Raw genomic sequence first — 26,518 nt, 5'->3', positions numbered from 1 at the left:
TCTCTGGGTCAGCCAAGTAGAAATGTACAACAAGCAGATGGGTAGAAAGGCCTGGAGCTCAGGAGATGGGGGCTAAGCATAAAAATTAGAGCTGTTTCATTGAAGATGGTACTTGGTACCACCAAGGTGGTATTTAAGAGCTTTTGAAGGGCACAGAGAGTAAGAAGAAAAATGGGCTCAGGTGTCCCTGATGAACACCTGCATTGAGTAGAGAGAGGAAGATGTGCCTGAAGGGCATGGAGAAGGGCGGCCAGAGTGGCAGGAAGAGACCCTCGTGCTCAGCTGCTATTTTGACCCTGCTGCTCCCAACCGTGAGCTCCTTAAGGCTCTGCCTTATTTATCTTTGGATTCCTAATTGCCTAACACATAGCTATGTTCATTATAATCTTATTTTTTGATGTTACATTGAAAATAGAATTTTCAGTGCCAAACTAGATTAACTTATTTGCATTGTGCTTTTGGATCTCGGCCAGTTCCCAAACCTTAGCTGTGATGTTCATTTAATTTTAATCAACATTGGAGGTGACCTAACTAATGCTGACAGATCTAATCAACCCTGCCCACATTTAGACCATGGCACTCTTAGACTAATGCAAATGAATGGAATTTCTATTTCATTTTTAAAGATCTCCTGAGGAGGAGGAGATGCCCTCAGTAGGCCATTCCAGCAGTTGACTACTTCTATTTGCCTTATGTTTAGGCAGCCAAATGTTGAAAAGCAGTCTCTCCATACATCCCTATAGAGTTGGACAGTTTCTGTTCACAGTGGGAGAAATATGCTTTGTATTACTCTCTTTCTGCAAAATTACAGTAGAGCCCCACTGGAATGACACAGCTTATTTTACAGAGAGCTGGAGATATGATACCCTGGGTTGCTGCATAGACCAGCCTGCCAGGCTGAGAAGCAAACCAATCAAAGGGATCTTGCTCCCATCTAAGCTTCTCTGAATCTCAGCTTGACTCAAAGGGACCCCCGCCTGCTCTGGTGGGCTATCCAGTCCTGCAGTCATTGTGCAGGTGGGCACTATTCCTATGACTGTAGGTCATATTTTTACCTTCATCTAATCACTCCATAGAACAGCTGCCCAAGAGAAGATGGCAATTCTACAGAAAGATGAGTGAGAATATACTTGCAAGGTTTACCTGTGGGCCTGAGTTTCAATTCTGTTAGACCTGACGTCTTTTCTCCAAGCTTGTGCCAAGTGCCATTTGTAGACCAGAGCCATTCCTCCACAGCACAGTGATATTTGCCCTGATCGCTGTCTTCCACATTCAGAATGTGTAGCTGAAACAAGTCTTGGGAAACTTTCTCAGCGTGGAATTTTTGTTTTCTCCGTGTGGTCTGAAATTCATCCCCATATTTTACTACGTGGGTTCGGTCCATTTCCAGGATCCTCAGCCAGGGTGCATTAGTGGACATGGCAGAGAAGTACCAAGTAACAGCCAACCGAAGGTTTCCAGTGGATTGGCACAGGATGTTACACTCTATGTCTGTGTTGGAGTTGATGGAGATCTCTTGGACTTGACTGCTTGAATTCACTTTCAGCTTGCTCTCTAAATTAAAAGAATGGTACCATTACTTTTGTTATTTTGCTAGAAAATAGAACTTTAAGGTAGAAGGGACATTGGAGGTCAACTAGGGCCATACCTCCTATATCCATCAAATGGGTGAATTCCCTCTTTAGCAGCCCCACTAACTGCTCATTCAGCCTCTGAACAACTCACTAACTGACAAAGCACCCATTCCACCTTTGGACATGCTGGCACTGGAGAACTCTTTCTGATATCAAGTTGAATTTTCCTTCTCCATAACTTCCATCCACTGGTCCTAATTCTATCCCTGCCCCAGAGGAGTGGGATAGGGAGTGCGGGGCAGGGAGGAAGTGTCATGCAGAAAAGCCAATCTCTTCCACATGAAAATGCTTCAGTATTAGATAACCAACAAAGACCTACTGTATAGCACAGGGAACTCTACTCAACATTCTGTAATAACCTAAATGGGAAAAGAATTTGAAAAAGAATAGATACGTACATGTATATGTATAACTGAATCACTTTGCTGTACACCTGAAACTGACACAACATTGTTTATCAACTATACTCCAGTATAAAAGAAAAGAAAAGAAAATGCCTCAATATTTTGGCACAGACATCTTCTCTTCTGTAGCATTTCATAAATCAAATTGAGAGAAAGTGGCTCTATTAATGCTTTGCCTGTGTGTTCACTATCCAGATACTCCTAGATCCACAATTTGCCTAAGTCTAATTGTATCTGCCGGCAAACATGGGTAAACAAGAGGAAGTTGTACATGGGCTATTACAACTGTGTGTCTCTTTGCAGCCACTCGACTGTGGGAACGTTGTATGGATATGGAGTCAACTATCCTTTAACCCAGAGCTTTCCTGCTTTGTCAGAAGGATGAACGGTAAAGCCTGGCTTCCAAATTTTATGCTTATCTTCTTGCTGACATCACCGGTTCTACTTTTGTGACTGCTTATTGATGCTGCCAGTAGGTCCCTTTACTCTTCCTTCAACAAACATTTATTAAGCACATACTATATTATGTGCCAGACTCTTCCAGGCTCTGTGGATCCCTCCCCTCAGTCTCTGCTTAGAGGAAGAGACTAACACAGGATAGAGGCTTAGAGATTATAGGATTGTGTCCCCCAGGTGGGACAGAGGTATGCAGAAGTGGCTGTCAGAGCACAGAGCAGGACTGTCTAACCCAAATATGGGAGTGAGGGGAGGCTTCCTGGAGGAGATATCTCTAAGCTACGTCTTAAGGTTTAATAGGAATTAATCTGATGGAGAAGGGGTTAAGGAATTCCATGCAAAAGAAGCGACTTGAACAAAGCCTAAAAATGAGAGAGAGCATAGAGTATTTGAGGAACTGCCAGTAGTTCAGTGTGGCTGGAGCTCAAATTCAAGATGGAAAGTGGAAAGAGATGATGCAGGAAAGACATACATGTATCAGGTTGTAAAGGACCTTGCTTGCCATGTAATGGGAGTTTGGACATGAGGTAGATGTGGAGGAGTAGTGGATGACTCAGGTTTCTTGCTTGGATCACCAGTGGATGGTGGGGACATGGAGAACACTGTCAGAGTAGCAGCTTTGGAGGGATAATAATGGTGTATTTATGTTTTGACATATTGAGTGTAGACATGTCTTAGAGGCAATTGCATTGATGAGTCTGGAGATCAGAAGAGAAGTATTTCAAGATAATGAATTTGGGATTTGTCAGTATATAGCCTGAATCCCCGGGTAGGAATAAGCCCACTTTGGGACACTGTACAGAATGAGAAGAGAGGAAGTTGAGGATGAAACTGAAAGGGATGAGTCAGTGAAGGAGGAGGATTCTGCAAAAGAGAATGAGAAGGAGCAGTCAGAGTGTCAGGAAGGAAACCAAGAAAATCTTGTGTCATAAGGCCAAGAAAAGAGAAGTTTTAAGAAGAAAGGATTAAACCAACAATTTGAAATATATCAGAAAGGACAAGTAAATTAAGGCATGAGTTAATCAACAAGGAGATCATTACTATTGCCAAAAATATTGCTCAGTAGCTGAGATAATGACTGCTACCATGTTTGAGCATCTGCTTGGTGTGTCAGGCACTGTACTAGGAACGTGTCGCTATCTTTAAACTGCACATCAGCAATTTACACATGGGATCACTGGGCTTGGACAGATTTAAGTGCCTTGTCCAAAGTGATGCTTCTATCCAGTGCTTGTCAGGTCTAAATGACATCAAAGCCTCTTGAACACTCTGCCCTAAGAGAATGGAAGTCATGAAAGATACTGGCACAGCAGAATTTGCCAAGTTGTGTCTTACTTTTACTTCTTTTTTTTTTTTTTCTTTTTTTCTTTTTTTTTTTTTTGCAGTACACGGGCCTCTCACTGTTGTGGCCTCTCCCGTTGCAGAGCACAGGCTCCGGATGCGCAGGCTCAGCGGCCATGGCTCACATGCCCAGCCGCTCTGGGGCATGTGGGATCCTCCCGGACTGGGACACGAACCCGTGTCCCCTGCATCGGCAGGCGGACTCTCAACCACTGCGCCACCAGGGAAACCCTGTGTCTTACTTTTAATCTCTATCCTCTATTACCAACTGACAAGGTAAATTATTTTGACTGTAATCATAAATTCTCTAACTCTTGTATATTAACATATCAAAATGAATGGATAAATGTATTTAATGGGATTTACATTATCCATACCACCAGGGGACACATTCTAAACATTTAATGACTGGTCAGGCATGGGTACTGACCAATCCGAAAGAATGCCTCGTCACTGGATCTGGTCCTAGAGGTCCCCTGCTGTGCCACATGGTTCCCTTTAGCTGCTGAGCAGTGGGGACTTATGGGAAATGGGGAAGGGGCAACAGTTATAATTCGTCAGTGTGCCAAGTATTTCAATGTTTTAAAAACCAGTATGGCGGGACTTCTCTGGTGGCACAGTGGTTAAGAATCCGCCTGCCAATGCAGGGGACATAGGTTCGAGCCCTAGTCTGGGAAGATCCCACATGCTGCAGAGCAACTAAGCCCGTGTGCCACAACTACTGAGCCCGCATGCCACAACTACTGAAACCCACGTGCCTAGAGCCTGTGCTCCACAACAAGAGAAGCCACCGCAATGAGAAGCCTGCGCACCACAATGAAGAGTAGCCCTAGCTCAACGCAACTAGTGAAAGCCCACCTGCAGGCACAAAGACTCAACACAGCCAAAGAAAAACAAAAACAAAAACCAGTATGGCCATTTTGTGCATATTAACTTAATGTTAACCTGGATATCCCTTTGTGTGTGTATGTGTGTGTGCGTGCGTGTGTGTGTGTTTGTTTTTGTTTCTGGTTCCTTTTTTTAATTGAAGTATAGTTGATTTACAGTGTTTCAGGTATACAGCAAAGTGATTCAGTTATACACATTTTTTTTCAGATTCTTTTCCATTATAGGTTATTATAAGACACTGAATATAGTTCCCTCTGCTATACAGTAGGTCCTTATTGTTTATCTATTTTATATATACTCGTGAGTATCTGTTAATACCAAACTCCTAATTTATCCCTCCCCTCTCCCTTCCTGGATATCACTTACATATGGTGCTTACTTATAATACAAACTTGGGGAAAAGGTATTTTATGCTTTAATTCTACAACTTACCCTAAATGGGAGGAATGTTTAAAAAAAAAAGCAGGATTAATTTCAAGTAGTGTTTACCTGGTAAAGTGACAGTGATCCTCAATGGGTGAGAGGTGGCAGAAGCCCTCACGGGGCCGTCTGTGTGTAGGGAACTTCTGTCATAAACTTCTACATTACACTGATAAACTCCTGCTTCTTCCTCGGTGGCATCATGGATTAGGAGTTGAGAATGAAATAAAGACTGTGAAACCTTCGTCTTCTTTTGGAACTGGGGTAGGAAGTTCCCCCATTCAATTGTGCCATTATGGGTGATTCGAAGAAGCAGATCAAAGGATCGAGATCTAGCTGCCTGGAACTGCCATGTCACGGTGAGTGGAACCTTGAGGTCAGAGTAGCCAACCCTCGCTATGCAGGACAGGTCAAAGGTGTTGGTTAATTTCACTTGTGGCTGACGGCTCATCAGACTAACTTGTAAACTTGACTCTGTGGGCAGAAATGTGAAACACAATTTCTAATACATTCAGCAAATCGAGGTACAAGTTGTCCTAGTCATTGCCTCCTCACGTTGAACTATGCGTTCATACACTGGGAGTATCAAATATGTGGGGGTAGAAGCTGATTCACAGTACAGTCTGTCCTGAAGTCTGACTTCAGTTTTCTAAAGTTGACCCTCTTCTAAAGAGTGTTCTCAGCAGAGACAACAAACAGGCAGTGTTTCTCCAGTCTGCTGCTTAGACAGCTGCTGCTGAATGGGTGGGGTGCTCCCCAGCCCCACTGGCTGGCCTCCTTCCCTCATCCCCACTCCTGGGTGCACCATCACTCTTTTGCACATGCTCCAGGAGACTCTGCAATCCCAGGGCTGCAGCTGTCAGAAGGCTGAATGCATGAGGCTCTGCTCCATTTGGCATATCTCTTGTCTAAGTCTATTCCAATTCATACGATTTTGTTTTTAGCCTTGAATAACAACTTACAAGTTGCACTCTAAAGATGATCTTTATAAAGACGAGTAAACTTCAGAGATCAGTTGACAGACATGGTAGCCAGAGACTCTGCTCTGTGTCCTGGGGTACACGTACCATAACTAGGGGATTCAGGGTGACACACAATCGAATTCCACAGCATTCCACTGCAGAAGGAAGATACTGATGATACATAAGTTCAGAAAAGGATTTCCCTGACACTTACCCAGAGGTTTTACAGTGACTGACATCTTCTGAGCCCAGCTCTGATCTCTGGCCTGGTTCCGGGTCATCTCAGACACTCTGCACTCATACGTACCGCTGTCTGTGATGGTGGTGGAGGTGATCTCCAGCTGGAAGGTGGCCCAGTCCATCTTCTCCAGCCTTGTGTTGCTGTGGTTATCGAGTTCCCCGTAGGAGGCACCCAGCTGCATGGTACCATCCTGCCCCATTCCAGCCACAAACTCTGGCTGTGTCTGGTCTTGTGGGATGTGCCACCAGGTCACGGAGAGGAGACTTTCAGCTCCACCTACCTTGCAGAGAAGGGTTAACGCCTCTCCTTCCCACACTGCTTGCTGCCTGTTCTTGGTAGACACGACCACATGTCTTGCTGTGGATTAGAGATTAAAAAAAAAAAATTATTTCAAGTAAATGAAAATTTTTCTAAAAAACGGTGAAATCTCATTAATTAGGACTTGACAACTTTGTGACAAATCCTATCAGGTTGTTTACTCCTGCACCACCCCCAGAAAAAAAGATTTCATCAACACTTAAATAGTGGAAACAGCAGAAGGAATACCAGGAGAACTTATTTACACTTAAACAATTTATAATTTGCCCTAATTTTTAGTGATTTGTTCCTTAGGAACATCTAGTTGGGAAAACATCTGGTAATATTTTGTTAAATTAATTACGGTTGGTGTATGAGGCTGAAAGTAATGAAGCTGTGTTTATTTAAATGTTTAGTTTTTTAGAATTCAGACTTTCACAGTTCAAAATGACCTTCCTCTCCTTATTTACCTTCCCTAATTAGTATGTATTCTGAACAGTGAAGGAGTATTGTTAATTATATTTCTGTTCAAAATACTGCCATTAAAAAACAATTACTTGGGGCTTCCCTGGTGGCGCAGTGGTTTAGAGTCCGCCTGCCAATGCAGGGGACGCGGGTTCTTGCCCTGGTCCAGGAAGATCCCACATGCCGCGGAGCAGCTGGGCCCGTGAGCCATGGCCACTGAGCCTGCGCGTCTGGAGCCTGTGCTCCGCAACGGGAGAGGCCACAACAGTGAGAGGCCCACGTACCGCAAAAAAAAAAAAACCAAAAAACCCCCCCAAAAACAAAAAACAATTACTTGGGGGAAAATGTATGTATATATAAATATATATATACAATAAATATATTTATACATTTCCTCAAGTATGTTTTAAATATATATATTTACCTATACATATACATTTCTCTTTTTAAATCATATATTCATTCATATATATTATTGAAGGGAGATCTTTCCTATATCTGAACTATAGTGTAAAACAATAAATGTAAATCTGGCTTCCAGATGGGAAATTCAAGATGTGTAGAAATGCAGACATTCCTTCAAACAGATACTTCCTGTGCAAGGCCTTGTCCTGGCTGCTTTGTGGGCAATGTAAAGATCCCTCAAGCTCATGCATCCTAGGCAGCCCAGCCTCATGCTTCAGGTCAAGGTCACTGGAGTCAGAATTATCCTGGGCAACATAGTGGACCTCTCTGAGCCTCAATTCCCTTTCCTGTAAATATGGGGGTAATAATAACACCTCCCTTATGCATTGTGAGTGGACTAAATGAATGGCACAGGCAAAGGGCTTACCCCGGCTGGCAAGGAGAAGTACCCAGCAAAGGTGAGCTATTAGCGTTAGTGTGTAATGATAGGCACTTTGTGAAAGCAGAGGAGTTCAAAGCCAGAAAAGGAAAACAAAATAGATTTTTTTTCAAATTTATTTTTTCTGGCCTTGTGGGATCTTAGTTCCCTGACCAGGGATCAAACCCAGGCCCTCGGCAGTGAGAGCATGGAGTCCTAACCACTGGACCACCAGGGAATTCCCAGGAAAACAAAATAGAACTGGCATTAGAAATTTAAATAGGATCTAAATGAGTTTGCAAATTGATCTTCCCTGCTGAGGAAGGAGTTCAGTCTTTAAGCACTTTATGTAAAATGTATGGGTTACAAAGGCAGAATGAAGGCTAATGTCCACAAATAGGTTAATATATCTATATCTATTTATCTCTCTATTACATATATATAACTTGCTTCCAAATTTTGGGTATTAGAGGCATAATTATACTTAATTTTTTTTCAAGTTAAAAATAGATTCATAACTAAAGTTTAGAAATTAGAGGGGAAATTATTACTCATAATCTCACTACTCAAATATAACCATTATGATTAGTTTCAACCAGCTTCAGTTTTTTTGTTTTTTTTTTTTTAGCTGTGGTTTCCTTAGTTTACTGTGGTCATTACTGCCTCTCGGTAAGAAGTAACACACTCACCATGCAAGTGTAAGGTATACATGCATAGCAGTAGGGAGGACCCTCTTCTGTTTAAAACATTCACGGAGTGATAAAACTCTGCTCATACTTGAAGTAATGGTTTGAGTTTCAAAGCCAAATGCTCAACAGGATCTTTAATAAATCTGTTAATAAACTTTTTTTATTCTATGTAAAAAGAAACAGGCTGGACTCCAGCCTGCACAAAGGATTATTTTTAGCTTGGGAAGACCAACTACTTGATAGGCTTGTGATCTGTGTGCCATGAAGCACACCTTTAGGTCTCTTTAGCAGAAATTCCTATGTCCTGAGTTTATGAAAGATTTACAGATCTGCTCCAGCAGAGACAGATACATGAAGTCGAGATTTAGCTCTGTGTAAATATGTAAACACGCCTACATAGTTTTTTCTGAATCCTAGCAAGTCAGAACAAATGTTTAGTGTCAAAATTACCACCAACACACTTCCTGGCTCGCCACTCTAGGCCAAAGCTGTGCGTCTTCACTCCCAGCAAATGGGGTGATGGAGAAGAGGATGGAAGGGGAATGCTTCTATCTTTGGAGAGGCCTCCAGTGAGCAAGTACAACAAGGATATCTTCATTTTTAGTTTGTTTTTGTTTTTGATTTTGGTTTTTGAAAAACCAAAAATTTGGGGCAATTCATTTTTCTAGACTTGAATTTAATATCCAGCCCAGAGGATCCTAATATTACTTGTGGATTTATCAGTTTTCTCTCCACACAAAAAGCACTGATAATTCAAACACGTTTAAGGTCACCCAGCCTTCAGAAACCAAACAAGACCTGAGTGGCCTTCCAGATACTCAGACCCATTTGGATAGGCATCTCATGACATCATAGCAACATGCAGGCAATAGAGTCTGCCCAGTATCATTTACTTCTTCTTTTCTTACTCTGAGTCATGCTTTGGTGCAGAATTAAGACTTAGTATCAGTTTAAGGTAATAGAGAATTGATGAAAGACACCTAAAAGATGTCACAGTAGTAGGAGGGGTAATGTGGGTGTTTATTTCCCAGGAAGGGGGCAAGTGTAAGCTCTTTCCTCTTAATCTACTCAAAACACACACACACACACACACACACACACACACACACACACGCAACAAGGAGACAGAGGGCTTCATTAATACAGGTGTTCTCTGCTGAAAGAATACCCAATGGACAAAAATTAGAAATAACAGCAAATAGAATCAAAGAATCTAAGATGGCAAGAAGGTACTTAAGGACAGTCAAATTAGATGTCATTATCTTACAGTTGAAGAAGCTGAGATCTAGAGGTAAAGTACATAGTGTGTTCATGATCATGGCCCATTTAATGGCTCAGGAATAGGACTCAGGTCTTCAGCTGGTTTGGGTGCTTTCCTTTGTAGTACTCCACTCTACCTCAAAGTGATCTGATTGACACCTGACTTCAGGAGACCTCCCCCGTGTCCATGAAGGCATCCTGTACTCACAAAGGAGGGCATTTAAAAGCAGCCCAATCGTGTCTGGCCCCAGCTTCACATACCCGCTGGCTTCCTCAGGTGCACGTAGCTGTCTGGTGACTGTTTTTTCTGGTGCACCTGCCAGGTGCCCATCTGAGCTCTTGTCACCTCTGCCACGGCACATCTGTAGGCACCTTCATCCTCTGGACCCACAGAGAAGATCTTGAGAGAGAAAGCCTTGGGGCTTAACTTTGAAACCTGGAGCTGTCCTTGACTTGCTCTTTCTTGATAGTCTTTCTTCAGACGCAGAACTCCACCAGCATCAATGTGGGCCATTTTAACATCATTGAAGAACCAAGTGCCCTGAAGCTGTGGGTACTGGCCGCCGCCCATGACCAGGCAAACCAGTTCTAAGGGTTTTCCTTCAGGAACCGTGCTCTCAGCCATGATGTTGACTTGAAAATCTCTCACTAGGAAACAAAAGCAAGGCAGATATATAGAGAGGCCACTGCATCTATCCTTTCAATACCAGAGAGAGATGCTACCTCCTGTTACAATAGTACAGGGATTGAATTTCATGTGGGAGATCAGTTCTGAGGAGAAGGTAAGCCAAAGAAATGCCTAGAATTAAAAAATGCCCTTGACTACTCTTTAAATCACCTAGAAAGAACAACATACATGATTTTCTGAATGCAATCCTATTAAGCAAGATGTATGCATAGATGTGTAAAGTACACAATAATGTATCTTTTTAAATAAAATATTTTATACTATGTTGAATCGATATAAATTGTGATTTCTTGCTCTCATTTTTGGCTGAGCATATCCAGTGGAATTTTCCGAAGTTAAAAGCGTATGTGATATATGGCAAGTCCACAGCTAACATCACACTTAACAGTGAAAAGCTGAAAGCTTTTCCTCTAAGATCAAGAATAAGACAAGGATGACCACTCTCACCACTTCTATTCAACATAGTATTGGAAGTCCTAGCCAGAGCAGTTAGACAGAAAAAGAAATTAAAGGCATCCAAATTGGAAAAAAGGAAGTGAAACTGTCACTGTTGGCAGATGACATGATCTTACATATAGAAACCCAAAAAAACTCCACCAAAAGATGTTAAAACTAATAAAGAATTTCAGTAAAATTACAGAATACAAAATCAACATGCAAAAAAAAAGTCAGTTGCATCTCTATACACTAACAATGAACTATCTGAAAAAGAAATTAAGAAAAAGATCCCATTTACAATAGCATCAAAAGGAAGAAAATACTCAGGGATAAATTTAACCAAGGAGGTGAAAGACATGTACAATGAAAACTATAGAACACTGATGAAACTAACTGAAGAAGAAACAAATAAATAGAAAGATATCCCATGTTCATGGGTCAGAAGAATTAATATTGTTAAAATGTCCATACCATCCGAAGCAATCTACAGATTCATTGCAATCCCTATCAAAATTCTAATGGCATTTTAAAATAGACAAAAAGAATTCTAAAATTCATATGGAACCACAAAAGACCCTGAATAGCCAAAGAATTTTGAGCAAGAGCTGTAGGTATCACATTGCCTGATTTCAAAATACATTACAAAGCTACAGTAATCAAAACAATATGGTACTGGCATAAAGACATATAGACCAATGAAACAGAAAAGAGAACCCAAAAATAAATCCATGAATCTATGTCAATTAACCTCCAATAAGGGTGCCAAGAACACACAACAGGGAAAAGATAGTCTCTTCAAATAAATGGTGTTGAATAAACTGGATATCCACATGCAGAAGAATGAAGTTGGACTCCTATCTCGTGCCATATTAAAAAAATAAACTCAAAATGGATCAAAGATTTAAACATAAGACCTGAAACTGAAAAACTACTAGAAGAAAACAGAAAGGGGAATTCCCTGGCAGTCCAGTGGTTAAGACTCTGCACTTCCACTGCATGGGGCACAGGTTCAGTCTCTGGTCAGGGAACTAAGATCCCACATGCCATATGGCGCAGCAAAAAAAAAGAAAAGAAAAAAGAAAAAGAAAAGAAAATAGAAGGAAAACCTTCTTGACATCATTTTGGGCAATGATTTTCTGAATATGACCCCACAAGCATAGGCAACAAAAGTAAAAATAGATGGTGGGATTGCATCAAACTAAAAATTTTCTGCACACAAAAGAAACAATCAACAGAGTGAAGAGATAATCTACAAAATGGGAGAAAATATTTGCAAACCATGTATTTGAAAAAGGGTTACTAGCCAAAATGGATAAGAAACTCATATAAATTAATAGCAAAAAAACCCCCAAATAACTTAATATGAAGACAAGCAAAGGATCTGAAGGGACATTTCTCAAAGGAAGACATACAAGTGACCAAAAATATGGAAAAAGATGCTCATCACTAATCATCAGGGAAATGCAAATTGAAGCCACAAGATATCACCTCACATCTCTTAGAATGGCAATTATCAAAAAGACGAAAGACAGCAAGTGTTGGTGAGGATGGAGAAGAAAAAGGAAACCTTGTACACTATTAGTGTACAAGGAATGTCAATTGGTATGGCCATGATAGAAAATAATATGGAGGTTCCTCAAAAACTAAAAGTAGAACTACCATATAACCCAGCAATCCCACTTCCAGGTACATATCCAAAGGAAATGAAATCAGTATCTCAAAGAGATATCTGCACCCCTATGTTCATTATTCATAATAGCCAAGATATGAAAACAAACTAAGTGTCCATCAAAGGATAAATGTATGAAGAAAATGTGGTATGTATATATACAATGGAATATTATTCAGCCATGAAAAAAAGGAAAATCTTGCCATTTTCAAAAACATGGATCAACCTGGAGGACATTTTGTTATGTGAAATAAGCCAGACACAGAAAGACAAATATTGTGGAAACTAAAAATTGACAAAATGAATACATAGAAGTGGAGAGTAGAATGGTGGTTACCAGGGGTTGGGGGAGTGGGGACAGTGGGGAGAAATTGGTCAAAGGGTACAAAGTTTCAGTTATACAGGATGAATAAGTTCTGGAGATCTAATGTACAGCATGGTGACTACAGTTAGTAATACTGTGTGGTATTACTTGAAATTTGCTAAGAAGGATCTTAAGAATTCTCACCACATACACAACACAACCATGTGAGGTGATGGGTATGTTAGTGAACTTGATTGTAGTCATTTCACAGTGCATACAGATATCAAAACATCATATTGTACACCTTAAACGTATACAATTTTTATTGATCTAAATAAAAATTTTAAAATAAAGGGTTTTACATTTTAAAAAATTGTTTTCAAAGAGGGGAAAGAAGCACATGTGATGTGTCTCCAAAGGACTCCCTGAGTATAATTTGGACACGTAACACCATCAGGACAATTTTTAATAGAATAGAATAACACTCCTCCTAAAAAAAAAGAAAGAAAACTTCAATGATCCACTATTGGATCATTGCTTTTAGCAGGGATATATATGGTTATAGATGTCCTCCTACTGGACCAAAGCCCATGTGGAGAGACCAGGAATCAAAATGGAGGCTTCCTGCTTGCTTTGGCGAAAGTGTCAATGGATCATGAAGAGTGACACCGTTCCAAGGAAACGGGGTAAGGTGGAAGGAGCAGTGATTAAGACAAGGCTTCACGTTGGAAATAGGCTACTCTGAGGTGCAGGTGTCTGTGGGGAGAGGGCCTTGGAGAGATACACCTGTCTTCCAACGCCAGCTCCAGCAGAGCGAGCTAAGGCAGAGCATTTAGCTGAGGCTCAGGGTCATGTTTCAAAAATGGGGACTTGACTAGTTGCCTCAGAGGGTGGTTGTTAGGACTAAATTAGATAATGTATTATAGATAAAGTGCTTACACAGAGCCTGGCAAGAGTGGCAACAAAACTATTTCCATGCATGGCTGTGGAATCTACCTAACATTCAACAGATTTTATCCCATAGAAAACCTCCCGTGGACAGAGCCCCAAATCTGTCCTTCTTACTTATGCTTCCCAGATGACAAAAACAAAATTTACTCAAACTTTCTAATGATATTTTTGATCCAACAAAAGATTAGAAAAAAACAAAAAGAGAAAACTCCCTGGTGGTCCAGTGGTTAGGACTCCACGCTTTCACTGCCGAGGGTGCAGATTCGATCCCTGGTTGGGGAACTAAGATCCCACAAGCCACGTGGCACAGCCAAAAAAAAAAAAAGAAGAAGAAAGATATCCCCCAAATACCCACTACTAGCTGTTACTGAATTTCCTGAGAAGATATTTACCTGCTGGCTGGACCCTCAGAGTTGTTTGATCTGTCTGCTTTTTCGTGATGGAAGTCCAGGTTTCATCCGGATCCTGAATCCATTCAGTTGCCTCACAGAACAGCTGGCCCTGATCTGAGGGCCGGAGCCTCCCTATGGACAGCCTGAAGGTAGTGACCCCAAGCTTGTCGAGACGCACGTCACCAGCTGCAAACCTCTCTGTATACAAGGGCCCAGGGAGCAACATAAAATCTTTGGAGAGGGAAATAATCTTGCTGGCTTGGCTTCTTTCTCCATCCTGCATCAGGTACCAGGTGACAGAGAGGTGAGTATGTTGAGCTGTGGCTTTGGATGACTCACAGGTAAGTTCCAATGGCTCACCTTCCTCCTTACTGAGAGTCTGGGAAGTCATGGCAGCAGAGAGGGTATCTGGAATGACTGGATGCAAAGGAATGATTGTAATTGACTGAGTACCTGTCAGACTAGCCTCCTTAGATGAAGATGGTGCCCTGACCCAACATCTGTACATATATACTTTGAGTTGTTTTTCCACCAGCCATATGCTTTCCCTATTGCCAACAGGAACATTGGCATCTATATACATACAGACTATGGAACTCAGCAAAGCTATTGGTTCACTGTTGTATTGACCCTGATTTTACATTTTTAGCATAGGCTGTAACCAATTTAGCTATTCAGACACAGAGGTTTTAAATGGGAAAAGCACTGGGAGCTAGAAGACTATATTCTGATCCTATATTTGTCCCTATTTGACTCCATGAATTGGAGGAAGTTACTTCACTTCCTTGGGCCTTCACCTGCTCCTTTATAAAGTTCTGAAATAATCTGTTATAATTTTATCATTCAGAGCCAAAATGCAACCCTTACCAAAGTTTCAAAAACCATCCTACTACCCTACCATTCTTTCCTTCCTCAAAGGAAATCACACAGCCTAAGTTTATGTGAAAGCAACACTTAGATTCAAAAATGAATGTTTATTGAGCATCTACTCAGAGCTAACCACTGTGCTAGTGAGTGAGGTAAATGTTTTCTTCTCATGGAACTCAAGGTGAGGTCAGAGAGGGTCATGTAAGTAGCCAATTACCACATAAACTAGGAGAGTACTAATAACAGAGCATCAAGAAAGAACAAAGATGGGAATACTGCCTGAGACAGAATGGGTTTCACAGAAGAGGTAATACCTAAACTGGGTTCAGAAGTATATGTAGGAGTTTGCTAGGCTGAAAAGGGAGTAATAAGATATTCTAGGCAAAGGGACAAAAGGGTAATTTCAAATAATATGACCCTTGTCCCATAGGTAACTATGTTAGAGAATGGTAGTTTGAGAATAATTACTTCCAAGTTAATGACTTACTTCCTATGGTATATTAATTATATATAAACATATATTAAATATATTAATACTGGCTCCTCTATCAAGTTAATATTCTGCCTCTGAGAAGAGACATAACATGAGAACTCTCAAAGCTTTGTCTAATGCTGTGCTATTATCAACCTACAAATAGCTGTGGGCAAGGCCTAGGAAGACCACGTACTATCTAACTTTTCATGACAAAGTCGATTGGGAAAATGAATTAAGAGTTTTAGGGAATATGAGATACCTATTTGTGACAAACTCCAAAATATCCAGAGGGGTATGTGGGCTCTTTTGCCAAAACAAACAGCACAATATAAAGTCATGTCACATTGCAAGGTATCGTGTTGATGGAGAATCTGGCTTCTCAGGGGCTAGCTAGAAGAGGAGGGCACACAGCTTACCAATTAGATTCGTCTTTGCACTGTAACTCCCATAGTATTTTCCATCAGTGTTGGGTGTGTGACACTCGTACTCGCCAGAATCCTTCATCTGGAGCTTGGAGATGTGCAAAAAGACTGAGTTACCCTGGACCTTCTCCACATAGATTTCCCTACTTTGCACCCGCCGTGCATACACTGCATAAGAGAAGGTGGCATCCTTGGTGCTAATGATCTGGATTTCTTGGGTCGGGGCTCTCGGCAGGTAAACAGACCACTGGAAATGCTGCTCAGAAGGTCCCTGGTGGCCAGTTACGTTGCAGCCGATGCTGATGGGGTAACCTTCAGCTCTGAACAGTGGTCCTTTCTGAACCGTTACTTCTCTCTGGCCAGTGCTGAGCTTAGCTTGCAAGTAGGAGAAAGAAAGGGGAATAAAAATAGATTAGTGCTCCAGTTCCCAATGTGCCACATTATGTAGCTCCCTGTATTACAATTCTAGAAAATGAGATCGCAGGTTATTAGCTATAATCAACTCAAATGTTCAATACCTTCTTCAGGATGAGAAGCAGTGGAATGGCTTGATGAGTTAATTGTTCTTTTATAAGTTTAACTTCCATAGTAATCTCTAGTCTCTTAAAAAATGTTTAGCTTCATCAATGTAACATGACCACTTTCATAAAACATATCTGCTTATCTAAGTGCACCTGAAGTAAATACGATGTAAAATAATTCACCTTTTACATTATTTTATGGGAAAATTCCTCAATATACTTCCTCAAGCCTCCAATTCCTAGGTACCTGTCATCGAGCTTTTCTCACAGAAATGATTGCTGGAGAGGCAGAGTTTATGGCACTGCTCCTGGTGCCATGCTTTTTCCTGCTGGTTGGTTGGAAATATCTGTAGCTCCAGGCCAGATGTGATGCAAGACTAGCTAAAATTAACATCTGAAGAAGCAGCAGCACTTCCTCTCTATACCGTGGAGGATTTTTCATTTTGTAATTTTTTAAAGAGCCACTACAGCTTTATTGAAAATCTTCATAAAAGATGACTGTCAAGTCCAACAGGATCTGGGATCAGATTTAGTTTAGTCATTCTCTTACCCAGAGTTTTCAGTTGGGACCACTATGGAATGTCTCCTGTTGGGACAAATCTCAAGTATTAGGTTTAAAGGAGAAAATCTTATTCAATGGTAACATTTCCTTTGACATACACCTTTTCAAAATCAAAACTTTTTTAGAAATTAAAAGGTATGTATTTATTTATTATGTTAATATTAAAGCCTAGTTTATTTTGTGTAACAGAAAGAACAAAGAACAAATGACAGAGATGCCACAGGGTGAGCTAGATCTTTCACTCAGGGCCTAGGGCTCAGTGGAAAGACATCAGAAGAGTCCAACAGGGAGCAATTGCTGGTATTACAGAATTAACAGAATAGAGTTCATAAGTAGGCATGGAAGAAGCAGAGCATCTGCTGAATTTTGTGAATCCACAAGGACAAAGAGTAAAGGAGACCAGAGTGAAAAAAAAGTGAGAGGGGGAAAATGACATTACAGAGACCATGAGTATAGGCTGAGTATATGCTGAGTATTTAGAATGTATAGGCTGAGTATTTAGAATGACGACAATTCTGATAGGAGGGGACCTGCAAAAAAATAGGGAGAAAGGGTAAGAGGTCACCTGATGCAGTCAACTAAAAATTGCATATGGATACAATCAATGCAAAACTGGAAAACAAACATCCAATCAGTCAACCAATCACACAAATTTCCAGTAATCATTTAAAATATACTAATTTATTCATTAATCCCAGTTAATGTGACATATATATTATGCTCTTTTTGTAATAAGCACTTAGGAATAGAAGTTAGACCATATGAGAAAAAAATTTTAATTTTTTTTCAAAACAGATGACTTTTTATTGAAGTACAGTTGATTTACAATATTGTGTTACTTTCGGGTGTACAGCAAAGTGATTCAGTTACACACATATATATATTCTTTTTCAGATCCTTTTCTATTATAGGTTATTACAATATATTGAATATAGCTCCCCATGCCATATAGTAGTAAAATTGTAAAATATTATTTACCAAAAAATTGTACTACAAAGGTAATTTAAAACATTGTCAGCAATGCTAGCCAGTCTTAGATATACATCTTAGAGAAATGTGAGCACTGCACCAGGCTACACGTGAAAAAGTATCCACAGCAGCAGTGTTCATTACAGCCCCAAACTAGAGACCATTCATATGTCCATCAGCAGTAGAACAGGCAGACTGTGGTACATTCATAAAATGGAATCTTATACAGAAATGAAAGTGAGTGAATTGCAACTGGTTGCAGAAACGTGGATCACTGTGTTTAATGAAAGATGCTGAATGAACACTTTAGAATATTTTTGACTATACTCTCCATAAAATTTAAAGAAAGGCAAAAGGGCTTCCCTGGTGGCGCGGTGGTGGAGAGCCCACCTGCCGATGCAGGGGATGCAGGTTCGTGCCCCGGTTCGGGAAGATCCCACATGCCGTGGAGAGGCTAGGCCCGTGAGCCATGGCCGCTGAGCCTGTGCTCCGCAACGGGAGAGGCCACGACAGTGAGAGGCCCGCATACCGCAAAAAAAAAAAAAAAAAAAAAAAAAGGCAGAAAAACCACACTGTATTGTTTAGTGATGCAAACCTAACGGGTAAAACTATTTTTAAAAAAAGCTAGGAAGTAGGTATCACGAAAGTCAGGAAAGTGATTGTGTGTGTGTGTGTCTGGATGGGACGTGTGGCAAGGTGGGTGGGTGCTTCTAGGGTCCTAGCAATGTTCTATTTCTTGACCTGCATAGTGATTACATGGTTTTACTTTTTATTTATTAGTTAAATTGCACATTTATGCTTTATTAACTTTTCTTATATGTTATATTTCAAGACAAAAATGTTTTTAAAAATACGACTTCTGAGGTACCACTAAGATGTTTATGTCAGGACATGTTTCCACAATGTTAGTTTTGGTGTCTAGGCAACACTTAACATTTTTTTTTGTTTGTTTTTTCGGTACGCAGGCCTCTCACTGTTGTGGCCTCTCCCGTTGCGGAGCACAGGCTCCGGACGCGGAGGCTCAGCGGCCATGGCTCACGGGCCCAGCCGCTCTGCGGCACGTGGATCCTCCCGGACCGGGGCACGAACCCGTGTCCCCTGCATCGGCAGGCGGACTCTCAACCACTACGCCACCAGGGAAGCCCAACACTTAACATTCTTTATGACTTTTTAGAGAGATGGTACCACATGTGAAACATTTTATTTTGAAAACTAGCACTTCATTTTCTACTGCTTCGCCTACTATTTCAATAAATATTTGTTCAACCACTTATAGTGTTTCTGATGCTTCAAGGACTAAGATATGAAGATGAGTTTGGGATAGTCTCTGACTTCTTGATTTTACAGTTTAGTCAAGTAGGGTGGTAGTCATCTGTCCTGGAAAGAAATATGATAAAAGCGCTTTGAGGAATTTGAAGGAAGGAGAGATTACATTTTGGGGGAGGGAAATAGGTAAGGTATATGGAAGATTTAGTATTCAAAATGGACTTTGGAGAAGGTTATGACAATTTAAGTGGAGAGACAGGGCCTTTTAGGTGAAGGAGATTTCATGAAAAGACTGTATAAGTAGTAATCAAAAGAATTGTTCAGGAAATAGAGAGTAATCAGTTGGATTAGGGGGAGGGTTACATGAAGATTAATAGAAAGAGGTAAGAGTGGTTAGGAATTTTGAGTCCAAAGCATGAAGGGCTTGACTATCCTGTTTAAAAGTTTGGACTTGATTGATTAGGCAATGGGGAACCCACTGAAAGTATTTGAAAGGTCTTAGTAAAATTAACCTGACAGTGTGTAGGATGATGGAGTTAGAAGTAGACATCAGGTAATGATAGTAGCCCAGGAGAGCAGTGATGAAGGCAATAGAAATGGAAAGAAAGTGGCTATAATTTAAGAGCCACTGTGGAGATAAGATCTATAGAGTTTTTCAGTGTCTTAGATGCTTGGAGGTAGAAGGGGTAGATGGAGGGATGGACGGCAGGAGGAAATCAAAGATGATACCAGGTTTTGTAAGGGTGACTGGGAGTAATGGCACTGTTAACAGGAATAAGGATATCAGGAAAAGGTACTGTTGTGTGTTCGAAGGTGAAGGAGAAGACGGTGCATTTAATTTTGGAAATACTAAATTAGAGTACCATGGAATAAACAGGAAGGAAATCCAGCAAACATTTGGAAATAATATTTAAATATATGTCTATATCTGTAGCTATATCTATCTATCTATCTATACTTTAAAATCTACACAAACCTTTGAAAATATTTGTAATCCAGTCCTCTTAAGAACTCTGAGATGTTCCCATATTTAGCAATGTCAAGGTTGTAAATGGTGCAGCCAGAACTGAACTTGGATTTACACATGTCAAATTCCTGGCTGTGTCCATTGTTTCCTCACTGCTTCCTGTAAATGCTTGTTCGTAACTAGGGAGAGTTCTGGGCTGTAGATGCAGATTAGGTCAGTTACATGTAAGCACTGGGAAGTGTTAGGGAATGTAAGGAGAGGGCTGAAGAGAGATTATGAGAGGATCTCTCTATTTAGGGGATAGGATTAGGAACAAGCCCTACAGAAGGAAGAATCAGGGAGGGAAGAATCAGGTGGGAGGGTAGCAAGGACACAGTAGCTTGAAAACCAAAGGAGCAAAACAGTCCAAGCAGAAAGAGCTTGTCAGCACTGCTGAATGCCGCTGAGAGGGTAAGGACTCTAAAGGCAGACGAAAGTCTTTTTAGTTTGATGAGGAGGAGGTCAGTGGAAATCTTTGTAAAAGAGATTGCCATAGAGCAGAAGCAGAGTATTTCAAGGGTAAGAAGCAACTGAAAGAAGCATAAACTACTTCAAGAAGCGTCATGGAGAAGGGAAAGAGAAGAATAGGGCGGCGGTTAGAAAGAGTAGATGGACGGGGCAGAGCAGTGAGGGAGGATGGGCACAGGTACCTCTACATGTCTATGGGCAGAGGAGCTGTAGAGGAGAGACATGGATGAAGCCAGAGAGAGGATGATGAATGGCATAAGGTGCTAGTAGAGGCACGAGGCCAAGAACATGATTGGGAGGGTACTCAGAAAAGCGAAAGAAACAGTGTGAAGGTTTAGTAGATATTGTGGAGGTAAAAAGGAATGACTGACAGAGGCCAATTCAAATGGCCATGCATGGGGAATCATACATACACTGAAGCATCTTATTATAAATCTGTTTTCTGTGGGATGTTATACATATCTCTCCTCCTAAAGAGTGAAATACCTCAGAGGACTGACCCGTTGCTTTCTCTTTTAATAGACAGAGGGTTAGGTACCTCTGCACAGCAGGTCAGATTTTTGTTGACTAATGGACACAGAGCTTGGCATTGACATGCTTCATTGGAGTCACATTTTTGTAACACGAAGAATTTCCTAATGGTGTTGGCTTTTTCCAAAAGCATTACTGGGATTGCCAAATTTTCTATTTCAGTATTATTTGAAGGGAAGCTATTTGACCTACATAAAATGTGGCCAACACCTGGCCACTTTTGATACACAAAAACAGCAACTTCAAATGCTTCCACCTTATACAAAACCTAGCTGGAGAACATCAAACACAAGCGACTTCTCTTTCTTTACCCATATAAAATCCCTTTTTGCTTGGAGGCTGAGAATGCTTCCATCCATAATTCAGTGGATTTTCTTTTTTTTTGTGAATGCAGCCCCAGTAAGACAAACAGTAGCCCCTCCCCAGGACCCTCCCATGTTAATGACTTTTATTTGTAGGGCAGCTATTCAGGGTGAGGGGTGACAGACCAAGCAGACAAAGCTAAGTCTAAGAGCTCGTTTATCCATGACATTAACCTCATCTGGCCCCATATTCTAACAGGATTCATCAGTCTTTATATATTTATTTAAAAAATTAATTAGGACAAAGTATACATTTGCTAAACAATGCAATTAGTCAGTTGATCATCCATCATTTAATTAATTTCCTTCATTTTTCCCTCTGTATTTGTAATGACAAATAGGCTTCCAAATTTTTTTTCAAGTTACTTCCTGATATATATGTTTTTCACATAAAAACTGTGGCTCTACACAAAATTTGTGCTTAGGAAGAGTTTAAATTTAGAAGAAATATTTATATAACCCAGTTTAGGTAATGGTTTAAATGGGGTATGGAAAGGCTTGAAGCTTCCCCTTTTTGAACCTTGGTTATTACTTTCATTTTCCTAGGCCTTTCATCTTACTCACTAGGAAAAAAAAAAAAAAAAAGACAAAGAATTTGCAGTTGTCTGACTTATTGCACAATGTAAGCCCAGTTTCCCCATACACAAGCCAAACACACGGTTCACAGACACAAAGCACAGACACTTGAGAATCACACTCAGACACCTGAACAGGACACCAGCCAACAGTCCCCAAAGGGTCCCACCAGTGAACTTAGTCATTACCGTCTGCCAAGCCAGTCTAGTGGGCATTGATTACCCAGCAACTGGTCCCAGTAACCTCCTGCAGGCCACCTCTCACCCCAGCAGGCCCCATATCTGATCTTTACCTTACACTACCCAATGTCTTTTGAGACATGAACCCAATTCAACTCAAGCCAAGGTTTATTAAGCACCCTTTTGAGCTGAATGCTGCACCCTTTTCGTGTATTAGCCACAGCCTTGGTCACACTGATTCTAAGCTCTTTTAGTTCCCCTATTGTCCAAGTCCCTTCACTAACTCCATCCAGTCTCTTTAAAGCAGAACTTTTTAACTTGGGTCCACATGGGGGATGAAAAGATTCATAAACTTGGGTGGGAAAAAAACCTACCTCTTTATTTTCACTAATCTTAATGGAAATTTAGCATTTTCTTCAGTCATGAATGTAGACAACAAACCATAGATATTTTCACATCACACTACATCTATTGCAGATATCCTGAAATATTGTTCATACTCATTACGACTTTGAAGTTTGGTGGTTAATAGACCACCTCCAGATCTTATGTAATACACAAATAATGAAGCAAACAAATGACTACATCAAAATTTACTTTAAAATATTTCAATAACCCTATTTCAATATGATTGATTTTCCCTATCATCTTATACATTTTAATTCACACATTTAAAAATTATTCTAAGTTGGGGCCTATGGGCTTCACCAGATGCTAAGAGAACCCATAGCACTAAAAAGTACCTGCCACCTGCCAAATTTCCCCTTTTGCCATCCTGCTCAACCATGTACAAATGCCCCTGGGCCGGCTGAGGTCCTTCCACTTGCCCCTCAGCAGAGCCAAGTGAATCTTCCTGCCCCTTTCTCAGGCTTTTAGTAGTCAATTCCCACTTCAGCTCACAGATGAAGTCCAGAACCTTCTTTTAGGTTAGCCCAGAACTCCTAAGTGCTCTCATGACACTTCCTTCCATCCAGCCACATCCCCAAGGCACATTTATCTAGACAAGTTCTAACATCAGGCATCACCTCTCAGTCTGAGGAGTTAAGCCTCTTCCCATCTCCAGGGATGAGTTAGCCCAAGAACATAAGGTGAAGGCAGGGCCAGCAAAATCAGCAGCTCTGGCCACACACATACAAATGTAAAAACCAGTGGGATCAGATTCATGGGACTCAACCTAACATTGCACCTCCTGGAACTCAAGGACGTCTAGGTAGCCAAGAACATCATCAAAAGTCAAAAATGATTGCCAACACCAGAGATGTGTGGCATGGTTTTTCCTATAGAGACCAAATTGTCCCATTTTATCGTCCAACAGTCTCCGTTTGACTAGCTCCTTGACAACACACAGTAACCTACAGAATTACGACACTTACTCAGAAAGAGAAAAAAAGATGCCACTTGTGAGAAGCATGCCATTTGGACCAGTAGAGACCTTTCCGGGTGGTGTCACTGAAGTTGCTCAGACGCCGAGTGACAAATGTTGCGCTCTCACTACAAAGATAAAGAGGAAGTAATAGTGCAGTTTCCAGCCCACTGAGAAACAGAGACAGCTTACAAAGAGCAATACAGTTTGTTTTATATGGCTCTTTGCTAATCATTGAAATTTACCTACTTATGAAGTTATCTTCATGGGTAGGTAAACATACATAATAAAAATAAGAAAAGATGAGCCTCCTCCTGGTTAAATACATATCATTAGGTAATGATAAGGGAATTTAAGTAAACAGAATAAATAAAGAATCAAGCAGCAATTTTCTCTTCTTAGCCCTTACCTCACCTCCCATCTTGGCAGAGGAAAGGACTGAGAAACGAGAGAAGCGCCCCTAGAAGACATGAACCTGGGGAGACAGGCGGTGACGGTGACGATAACACACTCTAGGTGGGTGTGCCTGGGTCTGCACAGACTGTATTTTTAATAATTGATCTTAGAACAGTTAATTAATCTTTTCTAACCCTCATCGACAAAATGCAGATACTAACAGTATGTGCCCCATAAGATTGCTGTGAGAATTGAATGAACTAATTCACTGAAAGCACTTAGAACAACATATAGTACATAGAAAGTGCTCAATGCATATCAGCGACATTTAAGGGAATCTTCATCTGCCCAGTGTGGGCCTGGGCACCAAGGATGGCGGGGGAGTGACTTCGCGGACTAGGATTAAGTTAGCCTGGCACTGAACACAGGCCAACTTAATCCTAGTCCGCGAAGACAAGAACATACACGGGACGAGTTTACTGAGGGCGTTAGTTCCCCAGCCCGAGCCTCCATTTAGATGGGTCAGTAACAGCCTAGTCTGCTTCAGGCCACAGTTACAGCAGATCCCTGTTCCATCCGCCTATCCAACAATTTTTTTTAATCTTCTGGGTGCTATTGTAAGTGCTGCACATACGAAGCCTTTGTTCTCAGGAAACTTCCGTTTATTCAGATAACCACAAGGTAATTTTGCAAGCACAACAATCAATGGGGCACCTAAAGGGAGTGGGGGGAAGTGAGTCGGTGGGAGGGAGGGTCAAGATCGGCTGGGCCACATGAGACAACCAGGGAGGAAGGGGGGCCGAGGTGCAGTTGGGGAGAAACAGTCCAGCATGGATAATGACACACCAGCTGTGCCCTCCTTTTGGAGTAAAGTTTGAGGCTGGTGTGAAGGGAGAAGAAGGTGCATTCAGAAAAGGCTGGTTTTCTTTAGGTCCTTGGAGATCTGGTATGATTCCAATAGGCAGAGAAGAGAGAAGAAAGGACATTCCACTAGGGAGAAATGAAATGTATAAAGGTACTGAGGCAGGGATATACAGGCTGTATTTAGGGAACAATTAAAGGGCAGTTTACCTAGAATGGCAATTTCAAACTACCTCTCCAGGCCATTAACCATAATATCAGTGGGGCTTGAAGTACAAGAATTTTTTCACCATTGCAGTTGGAGAAGACATGGGTCACCCCCCAGGCACCAAAATTTACTGTATCGGTTAGTTATTGCTGTATAACAAATAGAAAACTTTGGTGGCATACAACAGTAAAGATTTATTTTTGTTCACAAGCTTATGGGGTCAGCTGATGGGAGCTGGATGGTCTAGGGTGGCCTTAGCTTGGATCCCTCTCACAGCCCTCGAATAGGCTAGCCTGGGCACATTTTCACAGTGATGTCAGGGGTCCAAAAGGACTAGGGGAAACACAGCAGTACTTTTTAAAGCTTCTACTTGCATCATGATTGCATGCCTTCTACAAGCATCCCTCAGATGAAAGCAAGACACATGGCCAAGTCCAAAAGCAAGAGATGGGTTAATGGACTCCATCTCTTTAGTGAAGGGAACGGCAAAGTGGCAAGGCAAAAGGAGAGGTAGAGAATGGGGGCCATCAATGCAATCAATCTGCTATGTGCACTGAAAAGAGAATTATTTTAGAAATAAGCATCGACCACAGAGACAATCATTGGTAATAATACAGAGGACGCTGTATTCCTGAAATACATACAACTAAGTAAATGCTATGCAAGTTCTCACTCTTGGCTGTTGCCAATTTTTTTTTCTTTCTATTTTAGTGGCTCCATTTCTGCCAGAATTTAACATTGACAGGGTGATGTCGCTTCTTTTCTGGAGGGAAAAAAAAGCTTTCTGTTATCAAGGGGAAAAGAAAAAAAGAGGAAGAAAGAAAAAAATAGAGCCAGTGAGAGAGACAGTTATTCTATTACCTTGGGAACCACTGCAGTGCATTGAATTTTATCAGTTGAAAGGAATGTAAAAATAGAGTTCCTGATTCAGATGGAGGGAGAAGGCCAGTGCTGGACAAAGCAACACAAGGATGTACTAAAGAAAAAATTCCTTTCTTAAGTTCCTAGAAGATGAATGAAAAGTGATGTATTTTTTTCAGGTTTGACATGCTCAAATATTAATTCCATAAAATTATAGAAATTGCAAGTATCGTGGATTCCTAGCCGAAGCATTCAGGCCCAAGAAATATTTAAACGGGTACCTTTTACATGTCAGGTTCTGTG

At 41.0% G+C, this 26,518-nt stretch overlaps 1 protein-coding gene across 1 annotated transcript in view; it reads right to left on the bottom strand.

The window, feature by feature from the left end:
- Positions 1 to 23,942, bottom strand: part of CD101 (CD101 molecule) — a 34,274-nt gene extending 10,332 nt beyond the window's left edge. The window contains exons 1-7 of the mRNA XM_060120014.1: positions 23,900 to 23,942; positions 16,081 to 16,461; positions 14,323 to 14,739; positions 10,142 to 10,528; positions 6,320 to 6,703; positions 5,213 to 5,617; positions 1,144 to 1,554 (exon numbers count right to left, since the gene is read on the bottom strand). Coding sequence (XP_059975997.1) covers positions 1,144 to 1,554; positions 5,213 to 5,617; positions 6,320 to 6,703; positions 10,142 to 10,528; positions 14,323 to 14,739; positions 16,081 to 16,461; positions 23,900 to 23,942 — 2,428 coding nt within the window. The remainder of the gene's footprint in view (positions 1 to 1,143; positions 1,555 to 5,212; positions 5,618 to 6,319; positions 6,704 to 10,141; positions 10,529 to 14,322; positions 14,740 to 16,080; positions 16,462 to 23,899) is intronic.
- Positions 23,943 to 26,518: the final 2,576 nt, after the last annotated feature.

The sequence above is a fragment of the Mesoplodon densirostris genome, chromosome 2 (genome assembly GCF_025265405.1).
Source record: "Mesoplodon densirostris isolate mMesDen1 chromosome 2, mMesDen1 primary haplotype, whole genome shotgun sequence".
NCBI lineage: Eukaryota > Metazoa > Chordata > Mammalia > Artiodactyla > Ziphiidae > Mesoplodon > Mesoplodon densirostris.
This window is presented reverse-complemented; position numbering and strand designations above follow the sequence as displayed.